The following is a 16,232-nucleotide window of genomic DNA, read 5'->3' as shown; positions in this document are numbered from 1 at the left end:
TCTTAGCAACCATCCCAGTAAGTCGTGGGAAGAGAGAACCTGTTGTCCCCAAGGCAGCAAGAAAGTGACATTCAGGCGAGCCCTGGCATCCTCGGAGGCTGTCACCAGTAACTCCTCTTGAATTGCTCTTGGCTAACTTACAAATAGATGCAATTAAACTAAGTACTTTTATGTGAATTACTGCTAATTAATCCACATATATTCTTAGTTTTCTCCAGGGCTCTCATGTTTACCATTCAAAGCATACGCTTCAGAGCTTGTGCTGCAACTTTTGTTGTGGTAAGTTATTTTCAAAAGTCTTTTCTGGCTTTTGGACTTCTGTGTGTTGAGAGATAAGGGGATGGTTTGTGTTGGCAGAGTGTGGCTTCAAGCTTCCCTCGGTCCCAGAAGCAGTCATTTCTGTATCTTTGTTCCACTGGAGGGAACTGTCCCAGAATCAATATTTGCATAGGAAAGTTTCCCCCAACATATTCTTATTCTGATCAGATAAACAAACTCAGTTCATGAATCCAAGTAACTGCTTCCTCCTTGTTCAACCACGAGCCGAGCCGCACTATGAGAAGGCACGAAGAGAAGCTGCCCCTTACATATTCCTAGACATTAATCTCACATTAGACGGTCAATAAGGCATTCCCTTTTAGGTGGCTAACTGTGTGGTCCATGAGACTTCATGGGGGTGATTATAAAATCCTCTGAAGGCCACGATAAATAAGGTGTTTTCTCCAAGTGGTGTCTGTGAAACCCTGGCTAAAAATGCATTCTTGGAATCCTATTTTTTCAGTATTTCCAATAAAATTATGTTACGTGTTATAAGAGACTACACTCTTTTCTTCATTATCAAGGTGCTGAGGTTAAGAGTCTACTAGAACTTTGAGTGTCTCTTCATTACCCACGTTGCAACTAATTACTGAGTGACCTTTGCCACGTGCCTTTAATTTACTTGTGTTTCTAATTCTTGCTCTGTTAACCAACGTGTAACTCTGTGCAACACATTTTGAGGTCTTCAAATATGTGATAAGAAATGTAGCATTGTTGTTGAGGATAAGCTAGAAATACAGGACTGAATTTTTATTTTATCCCAAGTATGCTTTTCTGCTAATCTCTTCTTCCTTTGGTGCTATTTATATGTACTAAGAATTACGCCTAAATCTCAAAAAGTAGTGTGAACTCTCAATCATGAAATTGCTATTCACTGTCCTGCGTATTGTATGATGCAGTATAATAAGGTGAGAAAAAGAAGTGCATAGACCCCAGAACATTGTTGTTTTAGAAACAAAAACATGAATGTAATAGGCAAAAATACTTCAAAATTTAATTTTCTTTATTTTCATCAAAACTGAAACTTTAAAGGGCAAAAATTCAACTAAAGCATAAATTAAATGCCGAGGTACGGTGGATACTTCATGTGGGCCAAGTTGTCCCCTTTAGGTATACTACTGAATTGCCCTCCCAAAACATAATTCCCCATTACAGGATGAGGAAAGACTTCTTATATTAGTTGTTAGTTTGCTTATTTCTACAGCCCATTACATTTTTAAGTGGAATTTCAGATGTTATTTTGTATTTTATTTTCCTCTTTTCATTCGTGCCTCTAGTTTTTTAAAGAAAACACGAGTGTTTTTCTTTATTCTTAAAGTTCCTCCTAATTGGGCAACAGTAGCGTCAATGGAATATTTTGTTGAAAATAGAAAAAAAGCTTCTGCCTGATTCCGTTCTTCCTGCCTTGCCTTTAAATGCTCAGCTGGTAGGAGTTATCCTAGTTATCCGTGGAGTTGAAGACTTTCCCTCCCCTCTTTTTAAATAAATGGTTATGAAAGACGTAGCTCATATGCGTAGGTGTAGTCAAGTTGTGCCGTTTTGGTCACTTGGGGAGAAATTGTTCATCTCAGTTCATTTTTACAGAGCTCACGCTGCGTGCACAGCATTTTAGGTGGGTGCCATCATAAGCGCCATGCAGTGGGCATAAAAGGCATATAAAAGCAAAAGGTATGTGAAATTTTATGTATATATATATGTATGTATATACATATATGTATATATGTATATATATGTGTATATATATATACATACATATATATACATATATGTATATACATACATATATATATATATTTTGTGGTACGCGGGCCTCTCACTGTCGTGACCTCTCCCGTTGCAGAGCACAGGCTCCAGATGCGCAGGCTCAGCGGCCATGGCTCACGGGCCCAGCCGCTCTGCAGCATGTGGGATCTTCTCGGACCGGGGCACGAACCCGTGTCCCCTGCATCGGCAGGCGGACTCTCAACCATTGCGCCACCACGGAAGCCCTGAAATAATATTTTTTAAAATACAGAGCAAAGAGCATAGTACTTAAGAGTACACAAAACAGTGCAAACTGAATCCAAAAGTACAGTGGGCGACCTCACTGTCAGTGAGGTTGCTATGTCTGGGGCCAACTTTCGATGGAGAAGGCAAGAAGAATAAGTGGTACAGTGGGTATGAGCAGTGCCTGATTCTCCTTACAAATCACCCTGAATTACTTTTTCTTACTCATCTCTCTCCCCTACCTTCACAGTCCCCTGCCTCTCATATTCAGTTCATTGCCAAATGAACTCAAAAACACAGTTCAAATCCTCCATGTTTCTTCAGCTCATTGCCGCTTCCCTGGTCCATGCCCTGGTTATCTCTAGGCCAGATGTTAAGCCACAGTCACCTAACTGGACTCCTTGCTTCCTTCTTGCTCCTCGTAAGTCTGGTCTCCACAAAGCAGGCAAAAAGTACCTTTGAAAATAGGCACATCATGCAGTTCCTGATTTTAAAATTCCTTGGTGCCCACCCCACCCCCCCGCATGTTCTTAGACAAACATCTGAATTGACCGTGGTCCATGCTCTCTCCAGGCTTGTCTTGCATCACTCTTACCTGTCTCGGGCAGCTCCGTCTCAACCTCAGGTCTCAGCCCACATATCACTTCTTCAGAGAAGCACCGTGCATGGCCTGTTCTCCGCAGTGACCTCCCCCAGTTGGTTTTCTGTCATTTCACCATTTATCATGATCTTTAATCCCATCTTATTTTTAAAGATTATTATTGTAATAATTATGATTGTTACTAGTTGGAACAGTAGTTGTTAGCTATCCCCCCAGCTAGAATGTGTACTTCATGAGGTCAGGAGCTTACCTATCTTGTTCACAGGAATAACCCCAGTGGCAGGCACCTAGTAGGTACTAAGTACATATTTGTTAAAGTGGAAGAGCAAGCTATACAAGGAGGAAAATAATGAAATCGTAGAGTTTGGATCAGAGCTGGGTATAATATGTTCTGATGTTAAATGTCAGGGTGAAGTTGGAGATGAGGAAGAAGCTGGAGAATTCAAGGAAGACCTTCTGTGATGAACAGTGTTCAGACTTGATGAGATAAGTGATACAGAGGCCAAAGCAGGGCACTTATTGTTATATTTTTTGAGACTGATTATTTAGCAGTTGTGCTTAAGCCCGATTTTATTAGGGAGAGGTTGGAATCAGGGGCTTTGTGCTAGGAGGTTATTGCACTGGTGCAGAAAGGGTTACAAGGACTTGGATAGGGAGATGCTGGGGAAGTATGGGAGGAGAGGTGGATTCAAGACTCCATAGTTTGGAATTTTTGTGGTAACAATGCTCTGTACAATCCAAATATAAAATATTGTGCTTCCTCTAGCAATCCCACTCCTGGGTATATACCCAGAGAAAACTCTAACTCGAAAAGGTACATGCACCCCAATGTTCATAGCAGCACTGTTTACAATAGCCAGGACATGGAAGCAACCTAAGTGTCCATCGACAGATGAATGGATAAAGAAGATGTGGCACATATGTACAATGGAATATTACTCAGCCATAAAAAGAAACGAAACTGAGTTATTTGCAGTAAGGTGGATGGACCTAGAGATTATCACACTAAGTGAAGTAAGTCAGATAGAGAAAGACAAATATCATATGATATCACTTATATGTGGAGTCTAAAAAATGATACAAATGGACTTATTTACAAAACAGAAACAGACTCACAGACATAGAAAACAAATTTTGGTTACCAAAGGGAAAAGGGGGGAGTGATGAATAAATAAGGAGTTTGGGATTAGCAGATATACACTACTATATATAAAATAGATAAATAACAAGGCCCTACTGTATAGTACAGGGAGCTATATTCAGTGTCTTGTAATAACCTATAATGGAAAATAATCTGACAAAGAATATATGTATAACTGAATCACTTTGCTGTACACTTGAAACTAACACAGCATTGTAAATCAACTATACTTCAGTTTGAAAAAATCATGCTTCCTTCATTATATAACAGTAAACTATTAGCCAAAAAAATCACATAAAAAAAATATAATGTTCTCACATGAACTGGACAGAAGCCTTCACCTCTACCCCAGCTCCCCCTTGGGTGAAGTACGAAACTGACATGATGATGTCTTGATGAGTTGAGGTGACGAGGAAAATTGAGATCAGATTGCTCCAGTGCCACTGATTTAACAAATGAGATAATGTACATGAAAAGTGCCCACTGCTATTAGTTAAACTTTTCATCCAAATAATTAAAAAAGCAGTACTGATATTTATATTTTGGGACTCTACCTAACATTATTTTTTTCCTGCCAGATTGCCATCTAAAAAGAAAATGACCTGAAACAATTTTCTTATGTGATGCTACATTTGTTTAATATTGTTCTTTTTCTTTTTTTTTTATTTAAGCAATCGAACAAGATGAAGAAAACAGTGACAAACACGTAACTGTGACAGAGGCTGAAGGTGTTGCAGATCCTCAGGTGTGACAAGTTCTGTGACAGCCCCTCCTTACACCCTTCTTCTGTGGTGAGAGTGGTGAGATAGCACAGGTGTTTGCAGGTGATACAGGTCTCGCCTTTTGTGTTCTGTACAATAGTCATATTATGGGAATGAAGCACTTATTTTTGATAAGAGATATTTCACAAGAAAAACCTAAATTGCTCTTCATGTTTGTAGTTTGATTCATGGGGGAGGGACAGATCCGGAGACATCCTTCACTTCCCAGGGACAACAAGCAAAGTAAGTGAAGAAGCAGGGGAGACCGCCGTAGGGTAGACTGTCCCCTGGAGATGGCAGAGGAGAATCAGCCGGCCGACAGCATGACAGCCGGGGCAGGGCCAGACAGATCAGTGTGATGCCTCACCTGAGGCATCACCTGGCAAAGTTTCTGTGCCCACCCCCAGCATTTACCTCATGGTATGGACATGCTTTTAGTAGCAGCTGACCTCCAAATACTATGGCAGCATAAAAACTTTGGGTACCCTCCTGCTATCAACTGTTAACTTTACGTAAGTGCAGAGCATTTAGAGATTCTTTGTGGGGACAGCAGGGCAAGAAGCAGAACAGATGGCATAAGGACGTTCTTTGGCAAGCCCTCAACAATTCAACTCCACTCCTCAGAGTTCCACCCCCTTGACACCCAGCTATAGCGTTGTTTGACATGGCTAAATACCTAGCTACCATAAGCCAGTTTGTTAACCCTTTTGAGTTTTAGGTGACTCATCTCTAAACCTACCTGATAGGGGAGTTGTGAGGATTAAAAAGAGAACTATGTTGAATAAATAAGCCATTGGATTTTATTATGCATAAGAACAAGAAAGGAGTGGGTCCAGTGGAGTGTACTACTAAGAAATCGATCATGGTGTGTATAGAGCCATGGGTTGATTGATCTACCCAGGGAGAAGAATTGGAGCTACTCTACACTCAGGGGGAAAGGAGTGGAAAAACTCTGGGAACAGACAAGCCCGTTTGAGCCCTTACTTCATGCAGGGTGTTGCTCCGTTCTACTAGCTAGACCTACAGAGGAAGTGGCCTCTCAGGATTGTGGTGATGGTATGCTGGTATCACGCGGGTCCAGACTCATCCAAATGGATACATTAAATGTGTGTGACTTTTTGTGTATTAAGTATACCTCAGTAGGCCTGGAGAAAAAAAGATTCTTAGTTCGGTTGACTCCGCACACTTCACCTTTAAAGTTGTAAGTCTGTGGATTCTGGTCAGAATAATCACATTAGCTTTCTCAGCCAGGGTTGCAGAGGTTGTCATGTTCTAGTAAGTTCATATAAGGACTTGTTTGGAATTGTTTTGCTGTGGTAATATTCAGAATGCTGCAATCCACAGGCTCATACTGAAATTAAACTTCAGGCTTCCAAGCAAACCTGGGCAAGGATAGCTTTCTCAAAGGTTTCTTAGGACATTAAGTTATTAGTAGGACAGTTTATTATTTAGTTTCTAAATTTAAACTGCTATTTTAAATTTAGTTTGGACTTATTCTGTGGACAAAAGTCTGGTTTTTTTTGTTTTTTTTGTGGTACGTGGGCCTCTCACTGTTGTGGCCTCTCCCGTTGCGGAGCACAGGCTCCGGACACACAGGCTCAGCGGCCATGGCTCACGGGCCCAGCCACTCTGTGGCATGTGGGATCTTCCCTGACCGGGGCACGAACCCGTGTCCCCTGCATCGGCAGGCGGGCTCTCGACCAGTGCGCCACCAGGGAAGCCCCAAAAGTCTGTTTTAATGCAATTTTATTCCTCTGTGAATCTCAAATGTATGCATAGACCTTGCTCTATGAGGTTTTGTGGTTTTTCTTCAGCAACGGTAACATCTCTGCGCATCTACAGAATGTACAGAGGAATGGAATCATGAAACCGTTTGGAACCAGTGAATCGATAATTAGATCAGGAACAGATTCTGTTTAGGTTTGGAGAGTCATGAGTTAATTCACTGGGATGCATAATTATGTAGTCTTCAGAGTATATTTTAAACAAGTTAAGTGCTCACTGGTTTCTCATTCCTTCCCCGTACATGATGAATTATGTTACTATGGGGAAAATGTCCCCTGGCTGTTGAAAACTTTGGGTGTATAAAGGGTTAAGCCAGTCACTAACTCCAGAGAGATGGGGCCTTGCTGTACACAGGTTTACCACCTACCGGAAGACTCTAGTTCTCTCCTCATATGTTGATTCCTTTCTTTCCTTTCTCTCTGAAAAATATCTTTTCTGTCTAGGAAACTCCCTTTTTCCATGCAGTGATGTGTAGAAAGAGTGAAGGCAGTATGTAGCCTGGGGTTTACATCCCAGCCCTTCTTCCTCATAGCTGGTGCCTGGAGGCAAGTTCTTTATTGTCTCTAAACCAGTTCGTTCCTGTAGTGTGGCATCCGTGTCTTTGTCACCAAAGTGTCCCCGCCATGCTAGGCAGTGACTAGCATGCCTGGTTTTCATCTTTGTAAAGTAGAGATGTTATAAAGTTGTCATGAGGTTGAAATGAAGCAACATAAAAATGCGTGCCACCCTGGCACATACAAGAGTTTCCGTGAATGTCAGGCAGCATCCATGAGGTTAAGAGTGTTGTCTCCTGGACAAGGCTGCACTGTCACGGCAACCCTGGGTAAGTTACACTACTCTCTGGTGCCCCATGTTCCTTTTCTGTAAGAGTATTGAGAGTTAACACTTAGACAGTACTTCAGACGCACTCTTCTAAGCTCTTTGTTTTTATTAACATACTTAAACCTCACAACAAACCCTATGAGGCAGATAATAGACTTACCACCACTTCACAGATGAGCTGCTAAGTGGTGGTGATGGGAATCCAGCCAAGGTAGTCTGGCTCCGACATCCTTGCTTTTAACCCCTGTGCTAAACTGCCTTTCTAACATCTGTAAAATGGAGACAATTATTTTGAAGATCAAATGAATATATGTGAAGCAGTTCGAACAGTACCTGGCACACAGTAAGTATAGCCTCCTGGAGTTATTATCATTGTTATGATCAGTATCACATTGCTTTGGTCTGAATATTTAAGGTATCTAACAGGACTGGGCTGCAGTGTTGCTCTGTCTGCCATTATGGTATCTGCACTTACAGAAAACATTCTAGACCCTTCACTCGTTGTAACCCTTTATTTAGGACTAAAGGCTTAAAGAATCTTTATCAAAATATATAGAATATTTGCAGGTTCTAGTGAGATATTCAATGAGTAATTTATAACATGCAGAACTTTGGAAATTTTTGCGTTTATTCAGGTGGCCATAGACCACTGGATTCAGTAATTATTTTGTCTCCTATTCCTCCTTTGGAATCAATCATTTTAATATTAAGTGATAATAACTGTTAATTATACACATTGATTGCCACATAGTTCATGATTGTTTTATCAGCAAAGTGTGATTTTTCCAAAAAAAAAAAAAATAGACTGAAGAAAGCTCTTATTTAAGGTTGTGAGAGCTATCCTAGAAAACAGATGACCCTTATAAATCCTTTGTGTTAGAATTTATTAAATTTACTTATTCTCTCTTTTTTTAAACTACATTATTTGCCAACTTTGCTGCTCTGCTTAGCACAATGATCAGTAATGTATACAGATCTGAGCTGTAATTTCTCTCAGGTCAAAACAAGATAAAATATTGGTGACCTCCCTATTCTAGTCTGAAAATTCAAGGAATTAAATATATGTAATGAATGAACCCCTTACTTCATTGATTATGTAAATAGGTAATGTATTTAGTCTCATCAGAAGAGATAATTACATAAGTGTAATAGATAAGAGCATATTTAAGGGAAATAACAGTAATAAATTCCACGCAGCTACGGTTCCTGCCTCCTTCCCCGCCCCTGGCCCACTCTGGCAGGACACAGTATCACGCAGTGTTTGTAGAGGTTGGGTCTGTGTGACCAGTGTGGTGTATCAACACAGGTAATTCCACAAGGGAGGGGGACCAGAGCAGTGAACCCCCCTGAAATTGCACTGCCTCATCTGTACAGTGAGGGACCGGGAATCACTGAACGCTTCCTAAGGCGCTGTGATGCCCCAGCATGGTGTCTGAGGCCCATCCTAGTGATGCCCTGGACATTAGTAAACCTGCCTTTACCATCACACTTTCTATCGCCTGTACTTTTCATTGTATGTTCTTTTCTTGATCCTTTCCGCAGTTATGAAAGGGTGTATTTTTCTATTCCAACCAGTAGGAAATTTGTCATAGTTTTCTTTCTCTGGAGAAATTTGAGAAAATGAATAATAAAATGAAATTTAAAAAATTATTCATTTATTATTGAATTGTCTTCGGAATTTTCCTGGAAAGAATTCTACTTTCTGTGTTGGAAATAGGTAACGTATTACACCATTCCAGTCCATCAGTGTTTTATTCTGTCATTTGGACTTTGTGTTCAAAGTAACAAAAAAGAAATTTACGAATTTCTATTCAAGGTTTAAGTTTGCAGAAATGAATCTATTATGTAGTAATCAATACGAATTTACCCGAATACCCTGAATTTGTACTGAAAAGCATTCTATACAAAAGTGCTTTCGTGAAAGGTGCATTCTTTCATCCTGGTTTTCCTTCCCTTGATAGCAATTTTTGCATGGTGTTTTAGAAAAGGTGATTTTTAAGGCTATGATAATGCAGAAAATGCTTCCATACATAGAACTTGTGCTCTTTCACCTTATGTCATAAAGGCTGTTCCTTTAATTTGCAGTTTTTCCTAAGGGAATTCTGTTCAAGTTTCATTTCACCACCGAAAGAATGGACCAAACATTTCTATGACTCCATTTATAAAGGAAACAGACTTTTCATTTACATTCATAACATTTCTCTTCTCAAATACTGAAAATGATATAAATAGCTTTAATTATGCCTTACAGAGATTTTTTTTTTCAAAGCAGACCTTGAAATAAGGCTCTTAAATAACTCTTCTGATGGTTACACATTAATCTTTTATTTTTTTCTTGCCTAACAGTGTTAGGTAAACTGTTTGTAATTAATTTCACGTAGATTAAGTAGTCCAGGAATGTGAAAGTCTAGATCAAGGGCTGTTAGTTATCTTGCTTCTCCTGCCATAACAAAGCTCTCAAAATATATTAATAAATTCATGGCTTTTTTGAATTAAATCACTAAATTACAGAACTGTGAAAGGAACCCCCCAGAGAACATCTGGTTTAGTGTGGTATTTCCAAAGAGGACTGTCTTATAAAACTATCTAGGATGTATGGGCATCTCTCTGGGATTAAAGTTCTCTAGGAAATGAAGAAGCTTTCATAACCCTCGTTGAAAGCCTTTTTTGATAGTTATATGTAAGGAGTGCTGTAGAATTGATTATCTTGTGAAAATGCATCTAGAAATTATGCAGAAACCAGAAAATCAGGATAGCAATATTCCTTTTTAAATTATAAGATGATTTAATTATAAGTAAGAAATAATTGAGTCAATCTGAAACTTTTTGGTACGCGGGCCTCTCACTGTTGTGGCCTCTCCCGTTGCGGAGCACAGGCTCTGGACGCGCAGGCTCAGCGGCCATGACTCACGGGCCCAGCCGCTCCGCGGCATGTGGGATCCTCCCGGACCGGGGCACGAACCCGTGTCCCCTGCATCAGCAGGCAGACCCTCAACCACTGCGCCACCAGGGAAGCCCAAGAATGTTAATAATTTTTGTGTGGAAATTTCCCTGAATAATTTCCTTGCCTTCATAGTTTAAAGGAGGATCCTTAACACTGCTGATCCTCTTTTACTCTCTAATATTGATTAAAAGAGCATCTTCAATATTGGCCCATGTATTCAGCGTTATCTCAGGTTATGGGCTCCATTAAAATCCTGACAAATCAATACACCCTAAGGAGGACGGCTAGGATGGTAAAAGGATCTAAAACCAAAGTCAAGTGGGCCCTTATTAATGCTTGGCAATGTGCTTCTACTTTCCTTGTCCAGTTGCCTCTTCTTTCAGGTCAGGAGTTGAGAAACCACAGCCTACTGCCTGTTTTTGTAAATAAAGTGTTATTGGAACACAGCCATGCTCATTCATTTACATACCATCTCTTGCTGCTTTTGTGCTAAAACTGCACACTTGGGTAGTTGTACCAAAGACCATATGCCCCAGTGAGCCTAGAATATTTACACTCTGGCCCTTTACATAAAAAGCTTGCCAACCCTTGGAACTGAAATGACCATTACATGCCTTCTTTTCTTATACTTCCAGGATCTTCTCACAGTCCTTATTCTCAGCTAATCACCTGACTTCTTATTTCTGAAACAGAGGCCTTCAGAAAAGAATTTCCTCATTCCCACCACCAGATATGCTAACCTACTGGCATGTTCCCGCCCATACTCACCTCCCCTCCTATTACAGTGAGTGAAATACTCATATTCATGTTTCTGAGAGTAGGTCTTTATGTTCTTTCCTTCTCAAGGACATTTCTCCTAAAAATGCCCTCTGTCTTGCCCACATCATCAAATTTCCCTCTACACTGTATGATTTCTAATAAAGGTAAATGTACTGGAATATCCCTCACCCTAAACAAGCAAGCAAAGCCCCCCTAGGTTAAGATAATACAATTTCACTCTTTAACTAGTGCCCCATTTCTTTTTTTAAAATTTATTTATTTATTTAGGCTCTGCTGTGTCTTAGTTGCAGCACACGGGACCTGTTTTTGTTTTAGTTGCGGCAGGTGGTCTTCTTAGTTGCAGCATGCGAACTCTTAGTTGCGGCATACGTGTGGGAGTTCCCAGACTAGGGATGGAACCCAGGCCCCCTGCATTGGGAGCGAGGAGTCTTACCCGCTGGACCACCAGGGAAGTCCTAGTGCCCCATTTCTTGAAGTAAAACTCCTCAAAAGAGTTGTCTTTCATTCTCTGTTAAAACCATGTGAATAAGGCTTCCCCCCACCACCACCACTTTTTCTCTCAAAACGAAAAAGTTATTTTCAAAGTCACCAGTTACTTCTGTTAAATTCAGTGTCACTTTTTTTTAAACTCCTTATTTGATGTTTCAGCTGTGCTGGATACAGTTTTTCACTCCCTCCTCCTTGAAACACCGCTGTCACTACTCACTGGGTTCTCGTCCTAGAGCCCCTCCTCCTTATTCTCCTTTTCAGATTACTCCTCATCTTCCCAATATCTAAATATTAGACTCAGCTCATGGATTTCTTCTCTTCTCTGTTTACGTCACTCCATTGGTAACTTCAGTCCTTCCTCTGGTTTAAATACCATCTACATTATGTTGACTCCCAAAGTCCTATCTCCAGCTTAGACTTCTCTGGACCTCCAGACGGCCAACCCGGCAGCTCCACTTGGATGTCTAATAGGCATATCCCTTACTAGATCTCCTCCCCAAGTCTCCCAATCTCAGGAAATGACAACCCTATCCTTCCAGTGACTCAGGCCAAATATCTTAGAGACCAATTCTGCTAGCCCTTCCTTTGAAACAGATCCAGATTTTACCCACTTCTCCCCATCTCCACCGCTACCACAAGTTCCAAGCCATTTCTTGTCTGAAGACCGATCTCCTTAACTGGTCTTCTAGCTTTAACTGCTTCCCCCCACTTAACAGTGTTTTCTCAACCCAGAAGACAGAGCGACCCTATTAAAATGTCAGATTATTCCAATCCCATGTTCAAAACATTCCTAAGTATTTCCATCTTGTTCAGAAAAAGAATGTAAACCTCTTTCAGATCCTGTAAAGAAGCTGCATGTTCTGGTCAGCTTCACCTCTCTGAGCAGTCCCACCAGGCGCTCCCTTACCAGCTCTGCTCCAGCCCTGCTGTGCTCTTTGCTGTCTGTTCAATATGCCTAACACACCCAAGCCTCAGGGCCCTTGCACTTCTGTTCCTCTGCCTGTAACATTGTTCACTTCCTTTATATCTCCACTCAAATGCCAACCAAAGAATCCTTCCCTGACATTTCTATCTTAGTAACATTTCTCTGTCCCTTACCCTGCTTTGTTTTCCTTCATATCGTATATTACCATCTGCTGTTTCACATCTGTATGCTATATAATCCACACCCCCTGGTGAATATAAGCTCCATGACATGTGGGACTGTGTTTTTATTGTTATTATTGACCACTGTATCCCTAGAACCTATCATAGATCTTGGCACATAGTTGTTGTTCAAATAAAATCAGTTGAGTGAGTCACTGGGTGAATGAATGAATAAATAAAATAGGGAGCTAGGGGAACGTGCATGAGAAATGCAAAAAGGAGGATATCATAAATAGTGGTATTTAAATATTTGGAAGTTTGTCATATTGGATAAAAAATAGACATACTGGGCCTCCCTGGTGGCACAGTGGTCGAGAGTCTGACTGCCGATGCAGGGGACACGGGTTCGAGCCCCGGTCCGGGAGGATCCCACGTGCCGCTGAGCAGCTGGGCCCGTGAGCCATGGCCACTGAGCCTGCGCGTCCGGAGCCTGTGCTCCGCAACGGGAGAGGCCGTGATGGTGAGAGGCCCGTGTACCGCAAAAAAAATAAAAATAAAAATAAAATAAAATAGACATACTTTCAATTGCTTTAAAGGCAATACTAGTACTCATTGGTTGAAGATCAGTGGTTTCAGGGTTTTGTCTAGCATGATAAGGGACTTTCCAATAATTCTGGCTCTCCACTGCACAGGCTGTCTTAAGGTAAACTGAGATCCTTGTCCTTGGAAACCTTGGAGACAAACTGGAAGACCACTTGTGAAGGATGTTGTAAACATAAATGTCTGACTCTGGTGGAGGAATTCCACTTGCTGTTCCATGGGAATCTGATTTGGGCCACGTCAATTATTTTGTTTGTTTGTTTGTTTCCTATTGGAGAAACTGCTAGTTAAGGTGATGTCTTTGCCCTTAGGAATAAATACTTAGTCATTGCTTTGAATGGATGGTTCCATTTTTCTGATGCCCACTCAACAAAATGTGTGTCTTTAGTACAAACTGTTAAGACCCTGAAGCTGTGATCACTTGCTGCCCCCTTCTCCATATTTGGTCATGTTGCTGGGTCCATTCAAATCCTATAGATTGTATAGGGTAAGACAAAGACTTGATAGTTTTGGCTGTTCCTGCCAAGAGTAAGTTCTGATTTCCTTTTAGATCGTGTCCTGATTTGTCAGTCTGAACCATTTTTGAAAGAATTTGAGCAGAAACAGTTCATAATGTGTGTATGATATAACCATTTTTTCTTTCTGATCAAAGTTCTAGATTCTCCTTCTTCATATTGTTGTTATTTGGTACTTGGGTATAATAAAAAGTATGATGCTTTGTGGACCATTTCTAAACCCTGATGAAATTTGAAGCTTTCTTTTTGCAGTTTATTTTTGATAAACTTTCCCACCATATTTTATGCAACATTGGAGGTATTTTACTAATAATGCCCCACAGTAACTTTCCAGTTGTGAAAAAAGAAGAATTATCTTGTGATCTTCTTGTGAGCTGTGTATTTGTACATGGAATGAGCTGGTGGAGCTAAGGAATTAGGAGGTTATGTACTGTTATTTTTAGTACTCTATCACTTCACCCTTATTGCCAGAGTAGTTCCTGGCTAACTTTCCCATGAGTTTTTAACCTCTTGCTGGGCTTATGTAACAGGAAACAGGCTGTCAGGAACAAATAGTGGCATATGAGGAGTACCCTTTAGTAGCAAATGATTTAGTTTGCTCTGCCTTTCACTCTCTTAAAGTAGACTGATAAATGATCTCACTTTAAGTCTTTTGGTGAGGCATTCCTAGGTTAAGATAATACAATTTCAGTTTTGGAAAGGCAAAGTATTTTACCAAGACCATGATTTAATCCAGGCGACAGAGAAGATGAGTTTGTTATAAGGTGAACTTTGCAGTGGTGTCATGTCCTGGGACTGTGGATTTAAGTATATCTTTGCTTTTTCTCCAACTCTTAAGGCCGGGGTGATATGCAAACTTCAGGAGAGAGATGATATCGGGCGAATTGAACTGGTCCAGAAGCTGGCAAGAGAAAACTGTCAATTTTTGCAGACGGACAAAAAAGAACAGGAGAAGTCTGAACATGTAAGCCCTTTTCCTCTTGGGGATGCGGGTTTGAAGGGGTGGAAAATGTTTCTGCCTGCTTCTGTGTTTAAAGGAAAGAATATTTTATTTTAAATTCTTTAGGTTTGGGGTTTTTTTCCCTCCAAAAGCATGCTTCTTAGTAAAAAATAACAACTACTATAATTTTCTAAGCCAGTGGTTTTGTAAGAGATCTCTTCACAGAAGTAAATCATGTAGAAATATAAGAACGCATGGGAGCAAATATGAATGCATGTCTATTTGATGGCTTTCAGGTTTGACTTGGGGAGTTTCACCCCATCAGATAGTTTGTGGAATATGAGTTTTGAAAGAACATTACGATGTACTTTTATATTTAGCACAGGGGGTGAATCTGGTTATCAAACAAATGCATCCTAAGTCACAAGAGACAGATAAGAATGGACGAACAGATTCTAGATGCTCACACTAAGTGAGAGAGTCAGAAGGGAGTTTTCCCGGTATCTTGTGAGCATTCATGTTCCAACAAGAGTTATATTATTGGATGTAGTTCAACTGGAGGAAAGGGACGCTCTGCTCAGTTCTCCTGAAAGCAGTTATTCAGATTGAGCCTTAGAACTGAGAACGCTGCCATCATGCTAGGGAGACAATGGGACCACTTTCTTCTGCTTTACATTGTTGTCTGTTGACTTGTTGTTGTTGTTTGTAAGGCTTCACTCTCAGTGCTAAGCTCTCCGGGATTGCTCATGAAGGGGAAAATTCCTCAGTGTTTATGAACATGTCTTTTCTCTGACTTTAATTTTTCCTTGGAGTTTTATTTTCAACCCTTTCCAAGGGGGAAAAATATTGTTTCATGCTTTTTCTGCTGCAAGGCCATCAGTAGAAATGCCAGGAATTTACTGAGCTGGAGGGGAGGGGAGAAGTCCACGGATGGCACGCTGTTTAGTTTGATAATGTAACGCATCTCTAGCCATTCGGCAAGTGTCGTTAGCATCGGTGTCTCAAGCGGGAGAATAATTAGCAGTTTCAAAGCCTTGTGATCACAATTATCTTAGAGGTGACCATTGGCTTTAAGTGCGAGTGGTGGTCTCAGGAGCCCTCACCTCGGTAGGTACCACTGAAAAGTTAAGGGACTTGTTTGAATTGTTAAAAAGCACCCTGAAGGTTGACTGCATGTATATCTAAGACTGACTCCTAACTTCTTCTGCGTCCTTAGAATATTTGAATATCCTGGTTCATGTCCTAAATTTCTCGGAACAGTATTCCTTTCGATTCATTTTAATTAGAAGAGCAGTAGTTTTCATATGCTACATTTTATTGATTTCAAGGTGCACTTTCCCCATACATCTTAGCACGTCTGAAATCAGGATGAGTCTTAAAGTTGATGATAGGAAAACATGTCCTAGTTTAACTGAGAACATTTTTCTTTCTTAGTGGTCCTTAAAATGGATGACATATTTTACA

The 16,232-nt window shown here is 40.6% G+C and overlaps 1 protein-coding gene across 8 annotated transcripts in view; it reads left to right on the top strand.

Annotated features, from left to right (window-relative positions):
* RAPGEF5 (Rap guanine nucleotide exchange factor 5) overlaps nucleotides 1-16,232 on the top strand; it is a 237,837-nt gene that overhangs the window by 117,462 nt on the left and 104,143 nt on the right. For all 8 annotated transcript variants that reach the window (XR_010842255.1, XR_010842254.1, XR_010842256.1 and 5 more), the window contains exons 8-9: nucleotides 4,718-4,791; nucleotides 14,667-14,792. Coding sequence is in view for 5 of the 8 variants with exons in the window: in XM_067042648.1 (XP_066898749.1) it covers nucleotides 4,718-4,791; nucleotides 14,667-14,792 (200 nt within the window). In the remaining 3 variants the exon portion in view is untranslated. The remainder of the gene's footprint in view (nucleotides 1-4,717; nucleotides 4,792-14,666; nucleotides 14,793-16,232) is intronic.

The sequence above is a fragment of the Kogia breviceps genome, chromosome 9, assembly GCF_026419965.1.
Source record: "Kogia breviceps isolate mKogBre1 chromosome 9, mKogBre1 haplotype 1, whole genome shotgun sequence".
Taxonomy (NCBI): Eukaryota; Metazoa; Chordata; class Mammalia; order Artiodactyla; family Physeteridae; genus Kogia; species Kogia breviceps.
The sequence above is the reverse complement of the archived record's forward strand: the minus strand, read 5'-3'. Positions and strand labels throughout refer to the sequence as shown.